The sequence below is a fragment of the Erinaceus europaeus genome, chromosome 12 (assembly GCF_950295315.1).
Source record: "Erinaceus europaeus chromosome 12, mEriEur2.1, whole genome shotgun sequence".
NCBI lineage: Eukaryota > Metazoa > Chordata > Mammalia > Eulipotyphla > Erinaceidae > Erinaceus > Erinaceus europaeus.
This window is the reverse complement of record NC_080173.1, coordinates 24,636,411-24,661,665: the sequence shown is the minus strand read 5'-3', so window position 1 is coordinate 24,661,665 and position 25,255 is coordinate 24,636,411. Positions and strand designations below refer to the sequence as shown.

At 38.9% G+C, this 25,255-nt stretch overlaps 1 protein-coding gene across 4 annotated transcripts in view; it reads right to left on the bottom strand.

Moving 5' to 3' along the window:
* The window catches only part of ADAMTS9 (ADAM metallopeptidase with thrombospondin type 1 motif 9), a 196,666-nt gene that overhangs the window by 167,405 nt on the left and 4,006 nt on the right, over window positions 1–25,255 (bottom strand). For all 4 annotated transcript variants that reach the window (XM_060202966.1, XM_060202965.1, XM_007520619.2 and 1 more), the window contains exon 3: window positions 20,193–20,355. In XM_060202966.1, the coding sequence (XP_060058949.1) occupies window positions 20,193–20,355 (163 nt within the window). The remainder of the gene's footprint in view (window positions 1–20,192; window positions 20,356–25,255) is intronic.

Here is a 25,255-nt window from a genome sequence, read left to right as displayed (position 1 = left end):
TTAAAATGTTAATACACGTTTTGATCATGAACAGGTGTTGGATTTGGAAACCTTCAAATCTTTTAAAACCTCCTTCAGTGGTTTGGGAGGTGGCACAGTGGCTAAACATTGGACTCTCAAGCATGAAGTCTAGAGTTCAATTCCTGGCAGCACATGTACCAGAGTGATGTCTGGTTCTTTCTCTTCTCCTATCTTTCTCATGAATAAATAAAATCTAAAAAGAAAACAAACAAACAAACAAAAAAACCCCTCTTAACTGCTTTCTAATCTTTCTTTCATTAATCTTTATTCTTATTTTTTTATTCCTCCTCTTCTGCTAGCTTGATTTTTTTCTTCTTTTTTTGTTATACAGTGCTGGGAAAGGAACCCAACATCTCACACATATTCCCTGGCCCAGGTTTTTTTCACTGGGGAAGGTAGGGACTTGGGGAAAAGGGAGGTAAGACACCATCACAACATTCATGGAGTTACCTTGGTGCCATTCATGGTGTTGTCATGTGGTGATGATGCTTAGACCCTAGACCTCATCTTGGGTAAGACATGTACTCTACTAGATGAGTTATTTCTCAGTCTCCCATATTGATTTCTTTATATAGAATCTATTTATAGCTCTAATAAAAGCTATAGTCCTGCTTTAGCTTTCTCCACATAGTTTTTAGATAGTTGTGTCCTAGCTTTTATTAATCTTAATGTGTTTCAACATCTCTTTTGAATTACTGGCTATTGAGAAGAGTCATATTTATTTTCCACATGTTTTTATTTCCCTATTTTTCTGTTAATAATTTCTCAGTTCATTCCATGTAGTCAAAGAAGAAACAACATATTGCTTGTAACCTTACTGAAGTTTGTCTTATAGCCTACCTAGCACAGTTTATTCTGTAGAATGTTAAATATATCTATGACAAAAATGTGTACTCTAGGGCCGGGTGGTGGCACACCTGGTTGAGCACACGTGTTACAATGCTCAAGGACCCAGGTTTAAGCCCGCAATTCCCACCTGCAAGGAGAAAGCTTTACGAGTGGTGAAGCAGTGCTGTAGGTGTCTCTCTGTCTCTCTCCTTCTCTATCACCCCTCTCCCCTCTCTATTTTTGGCTGTCTCTACTCAAATAAATAAAGATAATTAAAAAATATTTTTAAAAAAGTGTATTCTATTCTAAGATCTTAAAGAAAATTGGTGGGAACGATCAGTATTGTAATAAATCTGTATATAGCTCTGGGTAGAATATATATTTTTAAAATTATCTTTATTTATTGGATAGAGAGAGATTGAAAGGGAAGAGGATGATAGAGAGGGAAAGACACACTTGCAGCACTGCTTCACCACTCGAAAGCTTTCTCCCTACAGGCGGGGACTGGGGGCTTGAACCTGGGTCCTTGTGTACTGTAACATGTACACTCAACCAAATGCAGAAAGGAAGTTATAAGCGGTGAAGCAAGAACTGCAGGTGTCTCACTGCCTCTCTCCCTCTCTATCTCTCACTCCCCTTTCAATTTCTCTCTGTTCTGTTAAATAAAAAAAATTTAAAAAGGAGAAAATGGCTGCTGGGAATGGTGAGTTCATTGTGCAGGCACCAAGCCTCAGCAATAACCCTAATGGCAATAAAAAAAATTTTAAAAAGACTGTGTGGTCTTCTACTGTTGCATGGAGTGCTTTATAGCTATTAATATGATTTGGTTTAGAGAGTTGTTCAAGTCTTTTTTTTTTTTTTTTCCTTCTAGGGTTAACACTAGGGCTCAGTGCCTGCACTACTAATCCTGGAGGCCATTTTTTTCCATTTTGTTGCCCTTATTATTATTGTTATTGCTGTTGTTGTATAGGACAAAGAGAAATGGAAAGAGGAGGGGAAGACAGAGGGGGAGAGAAAGATAGACACCTGCAGACCTGCTTTACCTCTTGTGAAGCAACCCACCTTGCAGGTGGGGAGCCGGAGACTTGAACCAGGATCCGGTCCGTGTGCTTCATGCCATGTGTGGGCTTAACGAGCTGCACTACAGCCTAGTCCCCAAGTCTTTCATTTCTTTTAAAAATCTTCTTAGATGTTCTATGTATTATTGACTATAGATTACTGAAGTTTCTAGCTATCACTATTAAATTATCTATTTTCCTTTCAATTCAGGCAGCTTTTGCTTCCACCTATTTTGGTACCATGTTATGAGATACACCTGTGCTTAAACTTGTTCAGTATTCCTATGAACTGGTTAGCTTTTCATTTTATAAAACACTGATAAACTTTATTATAATAGTAAAGTGAAAAATTAACAAAAGATGACAAACTTGGATACTGATAGGCTTTTTTGTTTATTTATTATTTATTTTGTTGATTTGTTTTGTTTTTTCACCAGGGCACTGATCAGCTCTGGCTTATGGTGGTATGTATGGGAGGTAGAGATTGAACCTGGGACTTCAGAGCCTCAGGCATGGAAGCGTCTTCGCATAACTATTTATTTGCATAACTTTGCATATGCTGTCTAACCCTACCCAACACATGGGAATATGCTCTAAACTGTATGACATCACCTGCAGGGGAGTCCCTTCACAGGCGGTGAAGCAGGTCTGCAGGTGTCTATCTTTCTCTCCCCCTCTCTGTCTTCCCTTCCTCTCTCCATTTCTGTCTGTCCTCTCCAACAACAACGACATCAATAACCACAACAATGTTAAACAACAAGGGCAACAAAAGGAAAAATAAATAAATAAATAAATAAAATATAAAAAAAAAAAGAAAAGGAAAAAAAATCAAAAGTTTCCTGGGAAGAGGTGAATAGGCAGAACACAGATAGAGGGACAATGAAATGACTCTGTATGACTATAGTTGTGAAGACATGACATTATACAATTTTATTTTATTTTTTTAACCACAGCACTGCTCAGCTCTGGCTTATGGTGGTATGGGGGATTGAACCTGGGACTTTGGAGCCTCAGACATGAGTCTCTTTGCATAATCATTATGCTATCTACCCCTGCCCTGGCATGACATTATACATTAGCCCAGTTACATAGAATGTGTATGACAAGAGCAAACCCAAAAGTCAACTACACATTCTGGGATGATTATGAAGCCTTACTGTAGGATTATCAATTATAACAGAAATACCCACTGATGGGGATATTGACAGGGGTGAGGTAGACTATGCAAATATAGCAGCAAGGGACATGTGGGAATTCTCTAGGCTTTTTGCTCCAATGTTGTTCTAAAAAATATTTTTTAAAAAGACTTAATTTTAAAAGCATGTGGTAACCTCCATAAGTCAACTGTAATTCCACGCAGAGAAAGGTGTAATAACAGTTTGCAATTCGAACCCTCTTGTGAACATGTAAACAAATTGAGGAATGTTAAAAAGCTCTAACTGGCAGCTGTGTTCTTTCTAATGTCCTATCATGGGCACAACTACAGTTTGTAACATTTTATCCCAATAATGTGAGTTAATGTTGGCTTTTACAACTGTTTTGGCCTTAATGGCTACAAAGGGAAATCAGTAATGCTTCTAACAGCGCAGTCAGTGTTCTAAGATCTCATCCTCTGAAAGAAGGCTTCTAGCCCTATTTGACCTTGTGCAAATAGCTGATTCCTCTCTCCCTGTTTTCCCACTATAAAATGAAGTGAGAACACTACCTATTTCACTGAGTTGCTACAGAATTACTTGGAGATAAAGCATACTAAGTGCCTAGCACATACGAAAGAACAAATAAATATATATATATTTTTGGGGGGAGGCTCCATTTTTACCAGTCACAAAGTCATAAGTTGATTTAGGATTAGAAGGAAACATTTGTAATAAAGTACAAGCAGTGCTCAAAAATAATTTTCTGGCTTACAATAATTTCAGAGATCTTAGCTATTTATATCCTTAAATATAGTAAGAGGTCTCCTGACTTCTTATATGAGTATATAGATAGTTGCCTCCCTCTTAAGGTAATTTTGAGAACTAAATAAAGACATGCAGAAAATCCCTTGTAAGTTATAAATTGAAATTTCAAAACTATTTCTTGAGCACCTACATCTATTTTTGTGCAAGGTTCTGGAGTAAGTAGATTGAAATAAACAACAAAAAAACAAAAATAAAATTTAGGAACACTTCACTAAAATATTATAAAAATTATCAGAAAACTTCACAGCTGAATATTTTAACATTTGACTTTTAAAAAAGTTTTATGTGAGCTCTATTTCACATTTCCATGTAATAAAATGTGCATTTCTACATAATTGGAATTCTTTTTGGAAAAAAAAAAGTCCACACCTTGTTATTTGACAGTTACTCATTGAATAGTGTCCAACTGAAGGATAGGGCTAAAGAAAGTTAAATGTTAACATTAACATATGGGAAGTTAATTATTGTTTGCTATTTTTATAAGGTTTATCAAAATTTAACTGAATTTTCTTAAGGCACTAAGTCACCTTGTGACCTCATGGTCTAACTGGGCAAAGAAATCATAGCATTGTGTGGGGGGAGGACTCAGCAGTGAATGGCCCTCCCTCTCTGTTCCATGAGAACGTGATATACAGGGGCAGCTGGAGAGGAATCATCAGTGATTTCACACTTGGATTCTGGAGCCAAGGCAGCCCTGGTTTAAGTTCCTTCCTAGTGCCTCTCTAGGTGCCTATTCACGGGCTATTCCCTGCCTCATCACCTCTGTTTTCTCATCTAGAAGAGATGGGTGATAAGAGATAACCCATTAAAAAAAAAAAAAACTCAGTGCAGAGAATGGCACACAGGGAGGGCCTATTATAAATATTGATAATAAATATTAATTATAAATAATAAATGATTAGATGTTATACTTTTTACTTGTAGTATAGAAAGTGTTTCTTCTTCCCAAATTAGTATGTCCAGATTAGGGTATCTAAAGGAAGAAAATTTCTATTTTAGAAAGAACTAGAAGGAAAGGAGGCAGAGAAAGGAGTAAGGGAAGGAGTAAGGAGAGGAGTTCATGAATGAAAGGCAGGAAAGGCCAGTCTCTGCTCCCTTCAGAACTTCCAGTGTAGGTGACAAGCACATGAGATGGAAATGTAAGTGGATATAAACAAACACCACCAACACTTCCCCCTCTCAAATGGCTCCAACAACTGATACAAAGGGGGTGGGAGTGGGTGGAACTAGGGCCATTCTCCCACTACTCTTTGTTTTAGTCACTGTTGAGATCAGCTCTAATCAGGTACACTCAGAGTTAATTTAAAGAAGAGCCTCAGGTTAGGAGAAACAAAGTCTATTGGGATCAGAGGACAAGAGACAAATAAGCACAAAGGATAAAACTAGAACCAGTGAATGGCATAAAACCAATCAACAGTCTAATAATAAAGAGCACTGATAATAAAGAGAGCTAAGAGGTGCATAGGGGGGAAGGAGCTCTTTCGTATGTCTAAAGCTCTGACGTGTATAAATTATTATTTTTTTAAATCTCTAAGTTTGAAAGGTCATCAGTTTACTAACTTTACAAACAACAGTGAATCCTGTATGCTTACCAGAATAATGTGCCCAGAGGCATCTCCTGCTAGGAGCTGTGGGCTTTGGGGGGTGGGGCAGAGCAGTTTGAGTCTCCCAGTGCTCTTATGCTATGCTGACAGGAAAGGAGTGCAAAGGGCAGTGGCAGAAAGGATTTTGCTAAGTCTCTCTTTCTCTGTCTTTCCCGCCAGAACCTTTCTGAATAGTGTGAAAAATGGTTTGTGCATATTAGTCCCAAATCATATTGCCACTCCTCCATTCACATCAGCATTTTAAAAGCTTTGAGAAGTCTTGCTCAAAGGAAACCAGTTTGCCTTTATTATTTAGCCATATAATTAGCAAACTTACCGGGCTCATGGTCAACGCAGGGGAACAGGTGATACAGGATAAAACATCTCTGGAAACAGACTATGAAGGAGATGAGTGTATAGTGGGGCTCTGCTAAGTTAGTGTCTCTGCTTAGGAGAGGAGACACCCTAGGAAGAAAGCCTCTTGGAATTCAAGGAGAGCTGGTGTTTATGCCCCAAGCAAAGTGGGGAGTTAAGTTTGTTGACTCATCTCTACAAACTGGGGCACCACCAAAGGGCTGCTGTACTTCCTCATTCACAGAGGTTCACCCTGAACACTTCAACTATGGTGAAATTTGGTTCAATTTGGCTGGTGCTTCCCTCTCTGACAGGCTCTCTGATCAACTTGATTATTTTTCTCAGCAGTGGTATATGGTAGGGAAAATTACCTCAATTCATAAATGAGGTAAATTCAGGGATATGACTGTAGTCATGTTTCAGAAAGGGGGGGGGGGTACATGGGCCTACAGTCTTCTGTATAGGACCATGAACTCTTAGGCGTGAAGTGTTTATAGAGTGAATGTAGAAGGCAACAGAAAAGAATCTGGACTTGGGAGTCAGAGATTCATATTCAGATCTTATGATCTCTGCATTCAGCATGTATGATTTTTGGCAAATCAATTAAATTCTTTGTGCCTCAGTTTATTCATTTGTGAAATGGGTACAACACTGTCCTTCCCTAGTACGGTGGAGGAGAGTACTAAATGACAATATACATTAAGTGCTGGAAGAGGACCGGGTTCTTTCACTACAAGTGCTCTAAGAGTGTCAGTTGTGGTGATTAACTACTAGGGACAAGTACCCTTTGAAGGCTGCTAGAAGTAATTCCAAGATTTGCTATCAGACATTTCACTGCTGCTCGTGGGTGGCCCTGAGACTAAATATGAAGTCTACAGTGGGACTAGGTATCACTCCCATACCAGAGTTGAAAGAATTGGAGCTCTTTAAAAGGGTTTCCAAGCAACTCCTAGGAAGCATATCTTTCACATTCCTTTGATGCACAAATCTCCTTGTTTATAGGCAAATGTGAACCAATTTATATACAGCAGGGCCTAGAAAAAAACCTTTCACTTCCTGACATCCATTTCCAGTTACCATAGAAATTAATATTCTTAGTGCATGTTACACCTGATTACTATGGAGACCTTCCCAAGCATACAGGCCACCTTATCCCCAGCACTCTGATCCAACTCTGATGTTTTACTGCTGCATATTCAGCTCTTGCTGTGACAACTTAATGCCCTAAATGAATTTAGTGCAAAATGCATGGATGCCGGTTCAAGCCCCCCACTCCCCACTTGCAGGGCAGGGCGGGACAGGGGAGGGGTCATTTCCCTGAAGTAGGTCTGCAAGTGTCTTTCTCCCTGTCTTCCCCTCCTTCCTCCATTTCTCTCTGTCCTACCCAACAACAGCAACAATAATAATAGCAACATCATCACCAACTATGGAATAAAGATGGCTACCAGGAGCAATGGCTTCATTAGTGCAGGCACCAAGCCCCAGCAACAGCCCTAGCAGTAACAGATAAATAAACAACCAAATAAGGTAGCATTGAATGTAGAGGTTAGGAAATGGGCCTAAAAGGCAGAAAGTGGTATATAAACAGTTACTTTTGAAAACCCTTAAAACATAGAGAAGGAGCTGTGGGAAATAATGAAGTCACACCTTTCATTCCTCTTTCCCAGGAGAATTCAGAACAGTGGATGACTACAGAGTCAGGTGTTCCACTACAGGTCTCTTCTAAGTCTGTTTCACTGTCCTCTGACTTTTTCTCCTGTATGCACACATGTGCGAAAGATTACAGTTGTGCTCATAGGAAACCAGGTCTTCTTTGCAACTGTTTTCATCCCTAAGCCACTCCTTTCAAAAATTACACTGGCTTGAAATTGAGGGTTGTGTTTCTGGATACCAACTCAAAATAGCAACAATACCATTCACCCTTTCTGCCAACATAGATAATAATTCTAAATAGTTAGTCCAAAATAAGCTTATCCTAGTCTATCTCTCTGTACCCATCTTAGACAAACTCTACACAGTAACACATTGCTTCAATGATTCAAATGGATTCCAAGAAATATGTCACTAGGTGATTTTGTCATTTTGCAAATGTCATAGAAAGAAATTACACAAATTTAGATGGGATAGCCTCCTCAACACCAAGGCTATGGTACAGACTACTAGGATCACAGCTATAATATGATCTGTCACTGACCAAAAAGACTCAGCATCCACATGACTGAACTGTACTGTTTATTATGCTTTATCCAGTGGATCCCACTGTGCATAACAAGACTGTAAGAAATTAAGGAAGCCATGTATAAAATAATCTACAAGTTAAAAGAATGAAAAGGTATGACATCATAAGAAAACACTTGCAAACTACATCTCCGATAAAGGGCTTATCTACAGAACATATAAAGTATTCTCACACTCCAGTGACTAAGAAACGTTTTAGTTTTTTAAATAGGCAAAATATTTGAACAGATGCTTCTTCTAAGAAGATATATAGATAGAAAATAAGTGCTTGAAGAAATCATCAACATCATTAGTCTAGAACTGTGATGCCCTTTTGGTGAGACTACAGATATATTATAGTTACCCCGAGAAATAAACTATTTCTTGAGAAATTAAACATACATTTACTGTGTAACCAAATAATCTCACCTCTAGGTATTTATCTGACTGAAATATAAACTGAGGTGAAGTCTGTAAGGATTGTTTTTAGTGACTTTTTATATAACTGTAAAAAATTTTTTTCTTTCCTTCTTTATTTTTCTTTCTTTCTTCCTTTCTTTCTTTCTTTCTCTTTCTTTCTTCCTTCCTCCCTTTCTTCCTTCCTTCCTTCCTTCCTTCCTTCCTTCCTTCCTTCCTTCCTTCCTTCCTTCCTTCCTTCCTTCCTTTCTTTCTTTCTCTCTTTGCCTCCAGGATTATCACTGGAGCTCAGTGCCTGCACTGCAAATCCACTGCTCCTGCTGACTTTCCCCCCACCCCATTTTATTCAATAGTAGAGAGAAATTAAGAGGGAAGGGAAAGATAGAGGGAGAGAGAAAGACAGACACTGCAGACCTGCTTCACTGCTCCTGCTTCTGAAGCATCTCCCCTGCAGATGAGGAGCAGAGGCTCAAACCTGCATCCTTCATCCTTGCATGGATCCTGGTGCTTAGTACTGTGTGTGTTTGACTGGGTGTGCCAGTCTTGACAAATTTTCTTTAAAGTATGAATTACTCATACAAACAATAATGTTATTTATTTGCCTCCAGGGTTATTGCTGGGGTACACTGCTCCTGTGGCCTTTTTTTTTTTTTTTTTTTTTTTACTTTTTTGGATAGAAGAAAGGGAAATTGAGAGGGGAGAGGGAGGTAGAGAGTGAAAAAGACAGACACTTGCAGACCTGCTTCACAACTTGTGAAGCAACCCCCCTGTAGGTGGAGAGCCAAAGGCTAGAATCCAGATCCTTGCGCGGGTCCTTGGCTTCGTACTATGTGCCTTTAACTCGGTGCACTACCACCCAACCCAACCCTCCAGACAATAATGTTACTAAACCTCAAATAAACTATGCTCAGTGTTTCTTTTTTCCTTTAGATTTATTTTGGATAGAGACAGAAAGAAATTGAGTCAAGAGACATAGAGGGAGAGAAAGCGAACCTGCAGCACTGCTTCACCATTCATGAAGATTTACCCCTGCAGATGGGGAGTGGGGCTTGAACCTGGGTCCTTATGCATGGTAATGTATGCACTCAACCATATGTATCACCACCTGGCCCAGCTCAGTGATTCTATGACATTCTGGAAAAGTCCAAACTGCAGAGAGAAAGTAAGATTGCCTCCAAAGGACACCAGGAACCGTTCTGTCTCTTGAATTCAATGGTGAGAACATTAACTAACTACATGCATTAGCCCAAGCATGCAGAACTGTATACTAGAAAAGGAATTTTTTGCCAACATGTGTCCTCATTTGATTTTGCTCCTTCTCAAAGTCCCCCGCTACATGTAAATAAGCCATTACATCTTCCATTCCCTCATGTTCCTTCTTGTGATGTTCAGAATGCCTCATATTTTTTAATGATCTTCAGTCATACAAAATGACTAAACAAAGTCTTGTGTCAACAAGAGTATCCTTTTGTCATTCATAAATAACTACAATAGAAACTCTGTAATGAGCCAGTTATCATTAAGAACCTAACCTGGCAGACAGACATATAAGAATTTAAATCCCAACTGCATGATAAAATAACACATTATTTAATAAGTGGAATTATCATCTACCTTAAATGAAGAGAAAATAAAAACTACATATTTTACTTCAAAAAAGACAACCCATTTAGGTGCGAGGTCTCCAAGGGCTCTTAGGTTTATCTCAAATAATCCCATCCTATCAGCCTAAACTTTTTTTTTTTTACTTATTATTATCTTTACTTATTTTTTGGATTGAGGCAGCCAAAAATCGAGGGGGAAGGGAATGATAGAGAGGAAGAGAGACAGAGAGACACCTGCAGCACTGCTTTACCATTTGCAAAGCATTCTCCCTGCAGGTGGCTCGAACCTGGGTCCTTGTGCATTGTATGTAACATGTGTGCTCAACCAGGTGTGCTACCACCTGGCCCCAGCCTAAACTCTTGACCACAGTCCCCTGCTTCAAAGGGGCTAAACAAACTTTTTTTTTCCTTTTCCTAAGAGGAAGCAAAAAGAGATAGAGACTGTTCAGCTCTGGCATACTGTGTGGTGTCTGGAGTTGAACCTGGGACTTCTGGGGTGTAGGACATTCACCTCTGTGCATTTCCCTAGCTAGGGGATAAATATTCCCAGGATAGACAGCTTTACCCATTGCAGGAAGTTGCTGGGGAGATTAATAGATTTACAAGCATCTGTATCACTCTTTTTTTTATTCATCAGAGATCAAGTTTCCAAAACAATGTAACAGAAATAACCAAGATGTGATAACAGCTGACAGGGTAAAGGCCTGATTTGGGATGGAAGGCAAAGCAGGCAGTCGTTAGGTGAAAAGGAACAGAAAAGTTTGTCTCACATCAATAACCCCTAATTTCAGACCCAAACCAAACTTGCCACTTTATATTCCCATCTGAAAACTGCTTCTTCTCTGCTTCAAAGTACTGGCAAGTGAAACCATTGAATGGAATACAAGGTAGTCTTAGTAAAAACTGAAAATTGAGCATCTTTCTATTGACAGAGGAAAAATAAGGTCTATCAAGAAACTCAACACAAAAGGAAAGAAAACAACCTCACTATGCTATCTTTTGTGCTCAATGAAAACACTCTGCTAAGTGTCTCAATTCCTGGAGGTTTTGTTCTTTCTACCTGCTTGGAGTTTGAGAGGTGGCTTTACTTTTTCAAATTGCTACAAATATCTCCCTCTGTCTTGCTTTTTTTTTTTTTCCTTCAGTTTCATTTCCTTTACTCTTTGATTCATTGTTATCATCAAAAAAAAGTGAAAGGCAGAGGAAAGGACTGAGTGAAATAAAACTAAAACTAATACAAAATCAGTGATTTTTAACAAAGTGATAAATGACAACAATGTGAAAAGTTAGTTAAAAGATCTGCCAACCACCTTCCATGTAGGGGTCATATTTAGATCAAAATCTGTCAAAAATTATTTTTAAAGAAGCATTGGAGGACAATTAGGAATAGTTTATACAGCTTCTGTTTAGGTGATATGAAGGAATAATTATCATGTTATCACACCAGGAATTAACATACTTCCAGCATAAATAAATAGGTAAGAAAATATCCTCTTTCTCAGAGATGTATTTTGGAATATACGTTGAGAAAGTGCCTGGAATCAACATTTTCTGGAAAAATAAGCAAATGTGAAAAAGAATTAAGCATTGCTATATGTAGATAGTTGATTTGTGGTGGCTCATTATATGGATGCTTCTACTTTTATGCATTCTTGAATATATAATAGCACAAGATAAAATGGAAACAAGAAGGTTTGTGTCTGGTCACAACTCCATTAGGTGAAGCTTCAGTGCTGTGGTATCTTTTGCTCCCTCTGTCTGTCTCTGACTAAATGAAAAAATTAGAACAGTGAAGCCCTGGCAATGGCACACACATTCACATACACATAAGCACAATGAAAGGTAAATAAAGGAGAACAAATGAAAGAAGAAATGGTTTCTGTATTAGAAGTTCCTTTTTTTCTCTCATGTTTAATGATTCCATTGGAGAATTGAACTGATACCAATTTAAAGTAAGTTCTATTTTCTATAAATGCCACAAAGAAGGGGGCCTGGTGGTAGCACACCATGTTAAATGCACATAGTAAGAAGCAAAAGAACCTGCTCAGGGATCCCAGCTCAAGCCCTTGCTCCCCACCTGCAGGGGGTCGCTTTGCAAGCTGTGAAGACAGGTCTGCAGGTGTCTATCTTTCTCTCTCCCCTTCTTTATCTTCCCTCTCCTCTCTCAAGTTATCTCTGTCCTGTCCAATTTAAAAAATGGAATAAAATGGCCTCCAGCAGTGGATTCATAATGCAGGCACTAAGCCCCAGAGACAACCCTGGAGGCAATAAATAAATAAATAAAACAAAATTAAAATGCTACAAAGAAGATAAAACTGAAGCAATTCTCTCAAATATTCAAGTAAATGGTAATGATCTAATAATTTATAAATGATTTAGAGGTCATTGCTTATATTGAATACTTATTAGACTAGAAGTCATTAAAGAGTATGGAAAAGGGGGAGAGATACAGAGATTGATGAGGAACAAAAAGGAGGAAATGAAAGGCAATTAAGTCAAACAATAACCCCCCTCCCAATTGCAGAAACTATCTTTAAAGATTGGGGTTAGTCCTGGGTGGAGTGCCAGCTATTACTTTACACACTCCAGACAAGTTCATTCACCTCTCAGAGTGCAAAATGGAAATAACTGGAGCATCTTTCTCCCAAGTAGCTGTTCCAGGAATAAATGAAATAATCTGTAACATGCTTCCACATTACCCAGAACATGGTGCTGTAAATGTTGCCTGCAGTTACATCACAAACTGGGAAAGGAAGGATCTGACAACATGGAAAGTGTAGGGGAAATGGAGGCAGGTCAGCTCCTCCAGAAACCACTAATTAGACAACCACCACTGACCTACTGGGCCCAGGCAAGGCTGTGAGGTCAGCCAAAGCTTCTGACACTGCCTGGAACTCTCCAACTATCCCAGGATTGTTTACTTAAAGGCCCCTTGGAGGTCTGCTCAGTGGCTCTCCCTCTATCATGCCATTTGGACCCAATTCTCAGGGCAGATAATCTAATCAGTTAATCTATGCTAAATTATTAATGGGATCTGAGAGGTTAATGTGTAACAAATATACACTCCAACAGAGACCTAAGGCCTCTGTGAGTCATTAGAGTTTTGGTGGGAATTCTGGGCATCAGGCAACTTCCTCAGATCACACTGCATTCTAGACATTTAAAAAATCCTGTTAGTCCATCAGATCTCAGAAGGGGGGGAGGGAGAAGTGTTAATGGAGGGTGTAGATCTTAGCCCCTATGGTGAATGAGGAGGAAGGTTTGGTAGAAGGTGAGATATACTGACACCTATTTTAGGGAAATGTGGAAATGCACCATGGGAACAACAATCTTGAAAAAAAATCAACATTTCCTCAATAAGTGATACTAAAGTTGAATATATCTATATCTATATATGTATGGCATTAGATAGTGTTGGTGGCTGCATAATTTTGTGGATATACAATTAACAGCTGTATTTTACAAGTTAAAGGGGCATGACCTAGCTATTGAAAAACAAGGAAAACCAAGTACTGATAGGTGATACCACATGGACCAGCTTTATGGAAAAAAAAAAAGGCTATCACACACAACCACTTTTTGTATGATTCTTTTTATATGAAATGCCCTCAACAGACACATACAGAAATACAGAAAGTAGAAACTCCTTAGGCAGAGGGGTTAAATGGGGGTTGAGTATCAGAGTGCCTTTAATGGGTATACAGATATCTTTGGAGGGAATAAAAAGTTCTGAAATGGACTGTACTGATGACTAAACAATCTTGTGAATATATTAAAAAATCTTTAGTAGCATACTTAAAAAGGACACATCATATAGTAGATGAATTATATCCCAATAAATCTGTTAATGGAAAGAAATCTGTCAATGGAAATTTAAAAAAAAGAAGAAGAAGAAATCCTGCTAGCAAAAGTAAGAATGCAGGGCTGGGGAGGTAGCATAATAGTTACATTTTGCAAAGGGCTTTCGTGTCTGAGGCTCTGAGCTCCCAAGTTTAATCCCTGGCACCACCATAAGCCAGGGCAAAGCAGTGTTCTGGTAAATAAATAAACTTTTTTAAAAAGTAAGAATACAATATCCTAGACCAGTGACAGGATAGAACAAAAATAAATTCCAATTGTTGGTGTCATTAAATAAAGAATTATCTAATGGGTCCAGGCGGTGGCACACATAATACTGTGTGCAAGGACCAGGGTTCGAGTCCTGCTCCCCACCTGTAGCTGGGACACTTCATAAGAGATGAAGTAGGTCTGTAGGTGTCTCTCTTTCTCCTCGCTCTCTATCTCCTCCCTCTCCTATCAACTTCTATCTTATCAAATAAAAGAAGGGAAAAAAAAAAGGAAAAATAATTGCTGCCAAGAACGGTGGATACCTAATGCTGGCACTGAGCCCCAGCAACTCAACCTTTATGAACTGTGATTATTACAACTATAAAGTAAGACTAATAATACCTCCCTAGTATTAATTAATAAAATATGCATGACAATGTATGTAAAGTTATAACACAGGAATTCTATATGCATACAATGAGAGCTCAACAAAAGAAGGTTTGTATTTTCCAACTTTTATGATTGACGCCTTCAAAGCCCAACCAAGAAAGAATGATACATTACTATAGAGATGATGGAAGAGTGCCTCGAGCCTAATGGAGACTAAATCAGGAAAATCCTCTGGTCAGTCCAGTAGGGTCCAGGTAATCACCTGGGTTAAGATAGAACTTCAGCTTTGATCAGCCATGGAGGCCCACAAGTTATGCCACAAGGGAAAACTTGGATCTATCAAGTTATTAAGATTCTCATTTTTACCTACCCACAAAGCCAGGGATCTTGGCCTGTTTGCTGGTCCTGTGACATATGTAACTACTCTCTTACATTATAACTGCTTTTACTGTTCTTGAAAACATGACAGGATTATAGCAAAACTACAATCATGTAAAACAAAAAAAAGGTACAGACTGTCTGCTTATGCTTGTGCTAACCAGAAATAATTCCTGTTGCTATGTTTGTGTTTATTGCTTCACTGTTTTCCTTTAAACATACATGTGTACCCATGTCATCATTTTTTAAAATAATGTCATACTATACATATTAATTTGTGTCTTCCAATTTACATGTACTTGATATATACCACATGCACATATATAAATTCAATATTTACATTTTTTTCACGTTTGCAAAGATAAATGCTGCCACCACTTTTAATGAGTGCATAAGAGTTCATCAAATTATACTTAATAAGTCATTATCAGTCCTCCCAACAATGGACACCCAGGTTGTCTCTAATCTTTTTCTATAATAACACTGATTCTCTACCCATAAATGCATTTATACAATTTTCTAAGTATGTGCTTGGAAGTGGCATCAGTGGCTCAATGAATGTACAATTCTTAATTACCTTAAGAAACAACAACAACAAAATCCAGCTGGCAATGTTAAGATGAAAGGGTGAAGGAGGACTTTTTTAGTAACAGAGAAAAACACTGAGTTTTAGGCCCAGGCAAACAAAACAATCTGCTGTTGGCTTTCCCTCCTGGCTTTCTCTTACTCACCTACCAGGAAACAGGCCTATCTCACTGATAAGAACAACTAAATCCTCTCCTGTGAAATTCAGGGCCAGAGTGGCTGCTAGACAGCACTTGGGGTTTCATCTGGAAAAGCAATATGAATAATCAGCAGGAAGTGACTTATAAGAGCTGCAAACTCCTGGATGGTTCCCATGAGCCTGCCACTTAGACCCCATGGTGTGGGGGCAAAAAGGCAGTCAGCTCAATGAGCTTTAATGAAGACCCACTGTGTAAGAGCACTATAGTCACCAAAGCAGATACTATGAAAAAAGAGGAGAAATCCACAACCTATTCTGCATCCTAAGGAACTCACAAACTGGGAAGAAGAAAAAAAAAAAATCAAGAGACTAATTTGTGTATGTACAGGCATAACCAATGATGGTGAAAACAGTAATTCAGAAGGACAGCCACTCAGTCAAGAGATAATTTGTAAGAAAATAAAACTTGTCAATGCTGGATTGGATAAAAAAAAAAAAGGAAACAGACAGAAAACTGGGAGAAGAAAGGGGAAAGGAAGGGAGAAAGGAAGGAAGGAAGGAAGGAAGGAAGGAAGAAAGAAAGAAAGAAAGAGAAAGAAAGGAAAAAAGAAAGAAGAGAGAGATCCTAGAATCCTAGACCTGCCATTTGTTGGCAGGGTGATCTTGCATGTCACTGAAGATTTTTATGATCAGATAACCTAGAAGTTCTAAGTTTAATCACAGAAACCCGAGTAGGACTAGTTTTGTTTTTTTTCCTTTGCTTGACAATTTAATTTCTAATTTTATGATTTTCCTTTTGCTCAGTGAAAACATTATTTAGCCAGTATGTAATCTGTTAACCACTGCCCTGGGCGCCACCATGATCTCACACTCATTCAGTCCTGACTACACCCTTGCATGGTAACTGGTACTTGTTATTCTCATTTTACTAAAATGTGCTTCAGGTCACATTGCTAAATGGAATAAGGATGGTTTCTGGTTTTATGCTTACGGCGCAAAGGTGTTAATAAACATTTTATGGCTGAAAGAAAAAAATGCACACACATACAGGTGTAAAAAATAAGTCATGAATTCTTTCCTAAATCCATGAACTTTCCACTAGGCCTCCTTAAAGACTATCTAATATGTTATCGCAGATACTTTTTTTTTTTAGTATTAACTATTTATCAAAATTCAGAAATGAGTTAAGACTTAGATTCTATCTATATGCAGAATTATAACAAAAATAAGAGCCTTATCCTTTTTCTAGCAACCAAAGGTCACACCTAACTCAGCAGAGAGGCTTGCATTATCTTAAGTCCTGGGATACAGGAGTTGGGTGGTAGCGCAGTGGGTTAAGCACAGGTGGTGCAAAGCGCAAGGACTACCGTAAGGATCCCGGTTCGAGCCCCCCGGCTCCCCACCTGCAAGTCTGCGGGTGTCTTTCTCTTCCTCTCTCTGTCTCCCCCTCTTCTCTCCCTTTCTCTCTGTCCTATCCAACAATGACGACATCAATAACAACAATAATAACTACAACAGTAAAACAAGGGCAACAAAAAGGAAATAAATATTTAAAAAAAATTTTTTTAATCCTGGGATGCCTGATATATTGGGTTGTTGGAAAAGTCATGATGCATTTTTGCATTGGAAAACATAGATATGGCAAGACTTTTCCAACAGCCCAACAGATAGATATAGACAGATAGATATAGATAGATTTATCTGCTAGAATTAAATAAGAACATCCTTCCATTATAGTTTGCTCATCTCTATGGAATTAACATGTTGATCTATAGCTCTCCACTAAAGTATTTTTCAACTCAAATATTCTATCATTCCATGAGATTGGAATTTAAAAAAAAAAAAAAGAATGTATGCAAAAAGCAAAAGTCCAAGGATATAAACAGAAGCAATTAAAATGGTTACTACCTTTAGTTCAGCTGCAGCAGGAACTCTCACATTTAGCTGAACTGCTGAATTAGTGGTATTAGCAAACCAATTCTTTTTCTATCTCACGTTCCGGTGAGAGGGGCTTGTTTAAAGAATCCACCTTTGAACAAGGTACCCAGAGGACTTCTAAAGTTTACTTCCCTATCATTGCTCTGGGGATAAGTTCCTGAAGATGAATGGACTGATAGTCTATTCCAGCCAGTCTTGTTTCTCTTCTAGACAGAGACTTCTCCCCCTCCCACCTACTTTCACTCTCTACACAAAGGCTACCTGGTTTTGGAGATTGTCGTGACCTGTTGGTCCATCCCTCTAATGGCTGTTGGTAAATTGTGCCATATTCCAAAGTTCTTTCCAACTGTTTTGTGCCTCTGTGCCTCCTGCATCTGAATTCAAAGAAGGGGTGCAGAAGCAGCTAGAAGAGAGAAACCAAAGTGGCATAGTCCAGCAGCAACATTTGGAAGAGCCAATCCAAACTGCTGGGCTCCCAATTTACCATCCCAGTGAAGAAAGAGGGGCTTACTATATTGGTCACTGGCAAGTAATATCCGGAAGAAAAACTCAAAAGTTGGCATTGGTGATTTAGAAGGTGACAACTTAGAGGCCCCAATATCAACAAAGGATAGACCCTAATTTAAAAAAAAAAAAAAAATCAGCATCTTCCTTCGTCCTCAATCCGTCCTTTTAAGATCTCCTGGGCTTTTTTTTTGTTGTTGTTGTTAGTGATTTAATATTGATTTACAATATTAAATTATAAATTTAATATTTAATATTGATTTACAAAATTATGAGATAACAGGGGTATAATTCCACACCATGTCCACCAGAACTGTCTTTAAAAAAAGAAAAAAGAAAGCAGGACTTGACAATAACTTGTCCTCTAGTCCAGAAAATCAAATGTCTATTAACTTTGGCAATTTTTAAAAAATAGATTGTGAGGATTTGGGGGGAGGGGAATGACAGTATTAAGATCTCTCTCATCCAAAGACATCATGCTGCATATAGAAAATAAGTCAGAGAATAAAAAAGGCAAAGATTATTTGTTCTATGAGATCTTAGGCATTATGCTTCATCTCTGAGAGCTTTGGGTCCTACACTGGAGGTAATAATGCTAACCAATGGTTGTGGAAGCATTAAGTGGGGTAGCGCCATACTGTACCATCCAGCTCCGTCTTTTGTGTCCTTACACAGTTTAACTGACAGACCAATTCAGTTGTATTCCTCCTAGCCCTGGTATTGAGAACTCTGCACTGGATGGGCTAAAGCCAAAACCTATGATGCTATATATTCTTAAGGCTTGGTTACTCTTGGATTACCAGGTGACAATGTTATTTTTCATTCAAGGATTCACTTGAAAATAACAGTTCCACTAGAATAGAACATACTTTGGGAGTCGGGGTGGTGGCACACTGTGTTAAGCACACATAGTAGGAAGCACAAGGACCCATGAAAAGATCCTGCTTCCAACCCCCGGCTCCCCAACTACAGGGGGCTTGCTTCACAGGTGGTGAAGTAGGTCTGCAGGTGTCTATCTTTCTCTCTCCTCCTCCCCTCTCAATTTCTCTCTGTCCTATTGAAAAAACAGTCACCAGGAGCAGTAGATTTGTAATGTAGGCACTGAGCCCTAGTGACAACCCTGGAGGCAAAAAAGAAAAAAAAAAAAGAGACATACCTTGTCACACTAGAAGTACCTCATACAGACAGAAGATCAAACAAAGGATCACATATGAAGGATTTTTAGAACCTTATTACTGGTGTTAGTTAAAAATGACAGAAAGATTTCAGAAAGTTATTTATCAATAATTTGGAGAAGCATTTATTTTCCCCAGAAATAAAGAATGGGGATAAGAGTAAACTTTGAAAAGCACATTCTCTAAGATTTTTTTTTTCAAAGTACTTAAGCAAACATCCTAAAAGCATAGTAGAGGGGAAAATTTTAGTAATAAACTGTCATTAGGGAGAAAGTTACCAGGCTTCAAAGACAACAAGGAAGGGTTGACTGCAGATTGTGAAACAAAAGATAAGCTTTACAACATGACATCCACCAACAATGGCTAAACATCTCAGTGTGATGCCTCAAAGACTCAGGTCAGGAAAAAGGAAGTCCAATAGATAGCTTATATGGATTTGATTTAAACCTGACAGTGCAACCTACAGTTCCATTCCTGTATCCCCTGAAACCATAGGACATCAGCTAAACTGAAATTGCTAAGAAAAAGAAAAAAAAAAAATCCCAGCAAATACATGGGAGTTTCTCTTAGTTCCCTTTGTGAGACTTTCCCACAACCCTACACGGTAAAACAACAAAAATCCAAATGAAAACAAGACAAGAGACAACAAGCAACAATTGATTAAAGATGCGATTCACTTAATCCTAAAAATTAGCAACTCAAACACAGGAGATAGCTCTGCCCACAATGAGCATTATGGGTGCAGAGCCACTGCTCTTTGAGTTCAAATCCTAACTTTGTCACTTGTTAGCTATACAACCTTAAGCAAGTCACTAAAACACTCTTGAGCTTCCATATGTATATAATAAGAATATACCTACCTCGCTTGAGCACTGAGTAAGGATACTGTTATGAAGTAGTGCTTTGTAGACTTTAAAAGAGCAACATCTTTGTAGTATGGCAATTAACATATCACACAGAGCAGGAATCTCTGCTTAAGCAAGAAGCAAATACCTGGAGTGTCACATGTATGCCTTTCCATTGAGGGCTGTCTATCAGAGATGCCATGTCTATAAATAATGTGGGGTTTGTGTTGCACCTCTTCATCTTCTTGTTCATCAACATACAGTAGTGGTTCAATAAAATAATCCCCATCATGGGACCGGAATGTGCCCAGCTGCAAACAAAAAGAGAAGAGATTGATTCAATATAATCCAGTCACTGGATTTTATTATTTATTTTATCAGAGCACTGCTCAGCTCTGGTTTATGGTGGTTCATTGGGGATTGAACCTGGGACTTTGGAGCCTCAGGCATGAGAGACTCTGCATAACCATCATGCTATCATCCTCACCCATAACCCAGTCACTGGGAGAAGGAAAAAAATGGTACAAGGCTAAGTAGAAATGACACCATTTTGCACAATCCTTTTCCCATGAGGGCTACTAAAGATGAAAATATTGCCAATATATTCATAAAAGTGATTCATTTTTACTCACTGTTATATCAGCAGTTTTTTAAATCTTGATTTGACTTTTAAAATTTCTTTATTGGGGGATTAACGTTTTACAGTCAACAGTAAATACAATAGTTTGTACATGCATAACATTTCTCAGTTTTCCACATAACAATACAACCCCCACTAGGTCCTCTGTCATCCTTTTCCAGCACCTGTACTCTCCTCCCCCGCCCCCCGACCCCCAACCCAGAGTCTTTTACTTCGGTGCAACACACCAACTCCAGTTCAGATTCTACTTGTGCTTTCTTTTCTGATCTTGTTTTTCAACTTCTTTGATTTGACTTTAGCATGCTACACATGATACTGAAGTCTATCTTTAAGAAATACAGTTGACCCCTTGAGCAAAATGGGTTTGGACTGAATGAGTCTTAAAGTAGTACTTTTTCTTTCTTTCTTTTTGTTTTTTGTTTTGTTTTTCTCTCTCTTTTCAAATAGAGAGTAAAAGTGCAAGAGACCATAGAACTGAAGCATCAATGCAGTAGAGGCCAGGCTTAGATGTTGGCTTTATGCACATGACAAAGCAGTGCACTATCCACATGAGTTATTTTATGGGCATGAACATTATCTTTCCCCTCTCTCAGGCTGTATCCACAAGTTGGACCAATGACAGAAGTTGGTGAATTCCCAGATGCTAAGTTAGGTATGCACAGCACCAGCTACCAACTAAATTGGACTCTCTTCTCTATGTGGTATTGGCACCACTAGCTTCTTGGTTGCTCAAGGCCCTTCCGAGGTGCTCAAGTTCTAAACATCTTCACTCCAATAGACTGTAGAATGAGTGTTTTAGGATGGAAAAATGAAAAAGGGATTAACAGCAGTAGGAAAAGCTGGACCCTGAAAGCTTATCATTAATTAAAATTCATAAAGTATATGTTGACCACCAGTCACTCAAGAAGGTGCCTCAGGTGAAAGAGCATGAGCACAGGACTGGTTGGCTATTAACCTTTCTCTGCACTAGGAAGCAGTAGACTTTGGAGTTGAATGGCCCTAAATTTCAGTTGCAGTCCCACCATTTACCCATCCGCCTTAAGTAAATTTTTTAATTGCTCCCTTCAATTATCTTATTTATTTGTCATTTGAGGATAAAAATGCTTACTGTGATTTGTTAAAGTGCAAATTAAATGAGTGTTAAGATGCAGTGGGGGTTTAACAAAGCAATACTCTATAAGTGCTTAGAACCTATTAGGGACTTCGGTGATGATGCAGTTGGACTCTCAGCACCAGGATACCAACTGTCAATCATCCAAGCACTTTGAGAGTGGTAATCCTTTCTCCACATTCCCACAGTCATAAGTTTTTCCAATAAAAGATGATGCCTCAAAGCTGAACCACTCAAACCAGGTATTACTGAACACTGAACAGTTTCCCCACACCATGAGCAGGGTTAAAGTAGAAGAAACAAACTCCTCTTCCTCCCTTAAAAAAGAAAACCATTGGGAGTCGAGTCGGGCGGGCAGTAATGCAGTGGGTTAAGTGCAGGTGGCACAAAGCACAAGGACTCATGTAAGGATCCCCGTTTGAGCCACCCCCTCCACCCCGGCTCCCCCCCTGCAGGGGAGTCGCTTCACAGGCGGTGAAGCAGGTCTGCAGGTGTCTTTCTCTCCCTCTCTCTGTCTTCCCCTCCTCTCTCCATTTCTCTCTGTCCTAGCTGACAACGATATCAATAACAACAATAATAACTACAACAATAAAAAACAAGGGCAACAAAAGGAAAAATAAATATAGAAAAATGTTTTTAAAAAGGAAAAATAAAAACATTTTATATTACTCATAACAGAGGGGAAATGAGTGACATAGGAAGTGATCAGCAGGCTGGCAAAACAGTTCACTCGGATAGTGTTATATTTGCCATGTGAGCAACCCAGGTTTGAGCCCATCCTCCACTTCATTGAAGGAAGCTTCTGTGCTCTGGTCTCTTTCACTTTCTCTGTCTCTCTACTTTCCTACCTCTATCTGAAAAAAAAAAAAAGGCTAAAAACATATCAGTAACACAAGCATCATTCAGGATTTTGCTAGTGATTCAAGTAATTAGGTTTCACCCCAAATCTGGTGTAAAATCTGAGCGCTGAAATACTGATACTTTAATGAGTATTCCTGAATATTCCTATGTATGACAAAGCTTAAAAGCACTGGACACTAAGACAGCTGGGGAGGAGATACTTCCAGCACTAGCGAAGCATCTAAATATCCTGGGAAACCTTTTTTTTTTTTAATTTGGGGCATTAGCCCATATCCACAGACTTGGAATTTCTAGGGGTGAGGTCTAAAATCTGCATTTCCAAAGGGCTATTCAGGTGATTCATGTGCTGCTGGCACACACACACACACACACACACACACACACACACACACACACACACAGGAGCCAGTTTTCAGAGAAGTAATTTAACAAATTTGTTCTCACCTAGTCAGCTCTCCCTGTTTTCAACACATTGATTTTGATATTTATTTTATTTTTTAACCAGAGCACTATTCAGCTCTGGCTTATGGTGGTGCGGGGGAATGAACCTGGGACTTTGAAGCCTCAGGCATGAGAGTCTGTTTGCATAACCATTATGCTATCTACCCTCTGCAACACATTGATTTTGTTCTTCTCTGAGCACAGAGCAGGAAGCCTGCAACATTATAGCCCATGAGGGAGAGGCCATGGGTACTGAGAAAGGGTCTGGGAGTTACTGTGACTGATTGGTTTAAAAAAAAAAAAAAAAAGGCTCAGAATAATGAAGTGACTCTTTCAAAGCCCCAGCACCAAATGGGAAGCGCTATGGTATCAGAGGAATACCAGCACTCTGGTATCTCTCTCTTTCTCTGTTTCTCTATCAGAATGAGAAAGTGCCCCAGCGTGTAAATAAGTAAACTAAATAAGAAGCAATCTTGTCAAAAAGTAAAAAGGAAGGAAAGGAGGAAAGAAGATTGACTGAAATTCTATTGAAGAATACAGTCTCTGTATATTTAAGACCATGGGTCAGAAAAGCTCAAGAGGAATTTCAACACTGTTGCTTACTGCAAGACTTTCATCAAGTCTCCAATTCCTTAAGCCCCAGTCTCCTCATTTGCATAATGGACAGTTGTGAAGATTTAAGTGGGAATATACACACAATAAGTGCTTCCTAAAGTGCAAGCCACAGCTTATGAGTTCAGTAACTTACATCTAGATTATGCCAAATTAATTTTGTTCTCAATTCAGAGTAGTTGCTACATCACAGAATAACCCTTTCTTAGTTACAATACACCTAGAAAATAATAAGACTATACCCTCTGCCATGTGTACCAAGATTTATAATACTAGGCAGAGGCTAGAGTTTATGACACATCACAACAGAGATACAGATGAAGTATCTATGAAGGGCAAGAAAGATGACTTCAGTCTAAAGGACTGAGAAGAAGTTTCTTGGGAAGAACACACAGGACTTATGCAGCAAAAGAATGGTAGGTTTGATGGTTGTAAAAATGGTAGAAGGGCTGTGAATGAGCAAAGGGAATGAGGTAAAATTAGGATGAAGCAACAGTCAGGGAAAGGAGTAAAACAAATACCTGAAATACAACCTTGTGCAGCAAAAGTTGAGATATGCGATGGAATATGAGGACAGGACGTCAGAGGAATGAGAAGGTCTATTATAAATGGTTTCAAGTGTCAGATGAACAAGTTTATAATTGTTCATTGGGTAATGGGGAACTGACATAAAGTCAGTTAACAGGGAAGTGATGTGATCTTGAATCTAGTTATCACTAACTTTAGTGCCCTGTGACAGACATTGGAATGAAAACAATTTCAGACAGAAATTTTACTTAGGTATCAGTCCTAATGAGGGGAGGAGAGAAAAGTTCTTAAAGAAGGCTAGATTCCAGCAAGGGCAACAAAAGGGAAAATAAATAATAAATTAGGGGAAAAATGCTAGATTCAGATGTTCAGAAGCGGTGAGTGACATATATAAGATGAAATTCAAGCAAATGGATAACTACTTAGTGTAGGGAGAAAGGTTGGAATGACCCACTGTGAAGAGTGAAAGATTCCAGGACAGCAAGATAACTCACCTAGATAATAAGCCTGTCTTGCTAAGCACAACCCAAAGGTTCAAGCCTGAGACCCACCTCCTTATTGTAAAAATCACTATGGCGTCTTTTCCTTTCTCCTCTTTCTATCTGAAAAAGCTCATCCAGGGACTGGGGAGACAGCATAATGGTTATACTCTCATGCTTCCAAGGTCCCAGGTTCAATTCCAACACCATAATCCAGAGCAAATAAAAATATTTAAAGAGGAAGTCAGGCAGTAGAGCAGAGGGTTAACCACAGGTGGCTCAAAGCTCAAGGACTTGCATAAGGATCCCTGTTGGAGGGCCCCCCCCCCCCCATCTTGGCTCTCCACCTGCAGGGGAGTCACTTCAGAGGCTGTGAAGCAGGACTGCAGGTGCCTTTCCCTCCTCTGTCTTCCCCTCCTCTCTCTATTTCACTCTGTCCTGTCCAACAACAATGACATCAATAACTACAACAATAAAAAAAAATTGAAAAAACTACTTAAAAGAAAGTAAAGCCCACCCACAGGCATGACTCCTCGACA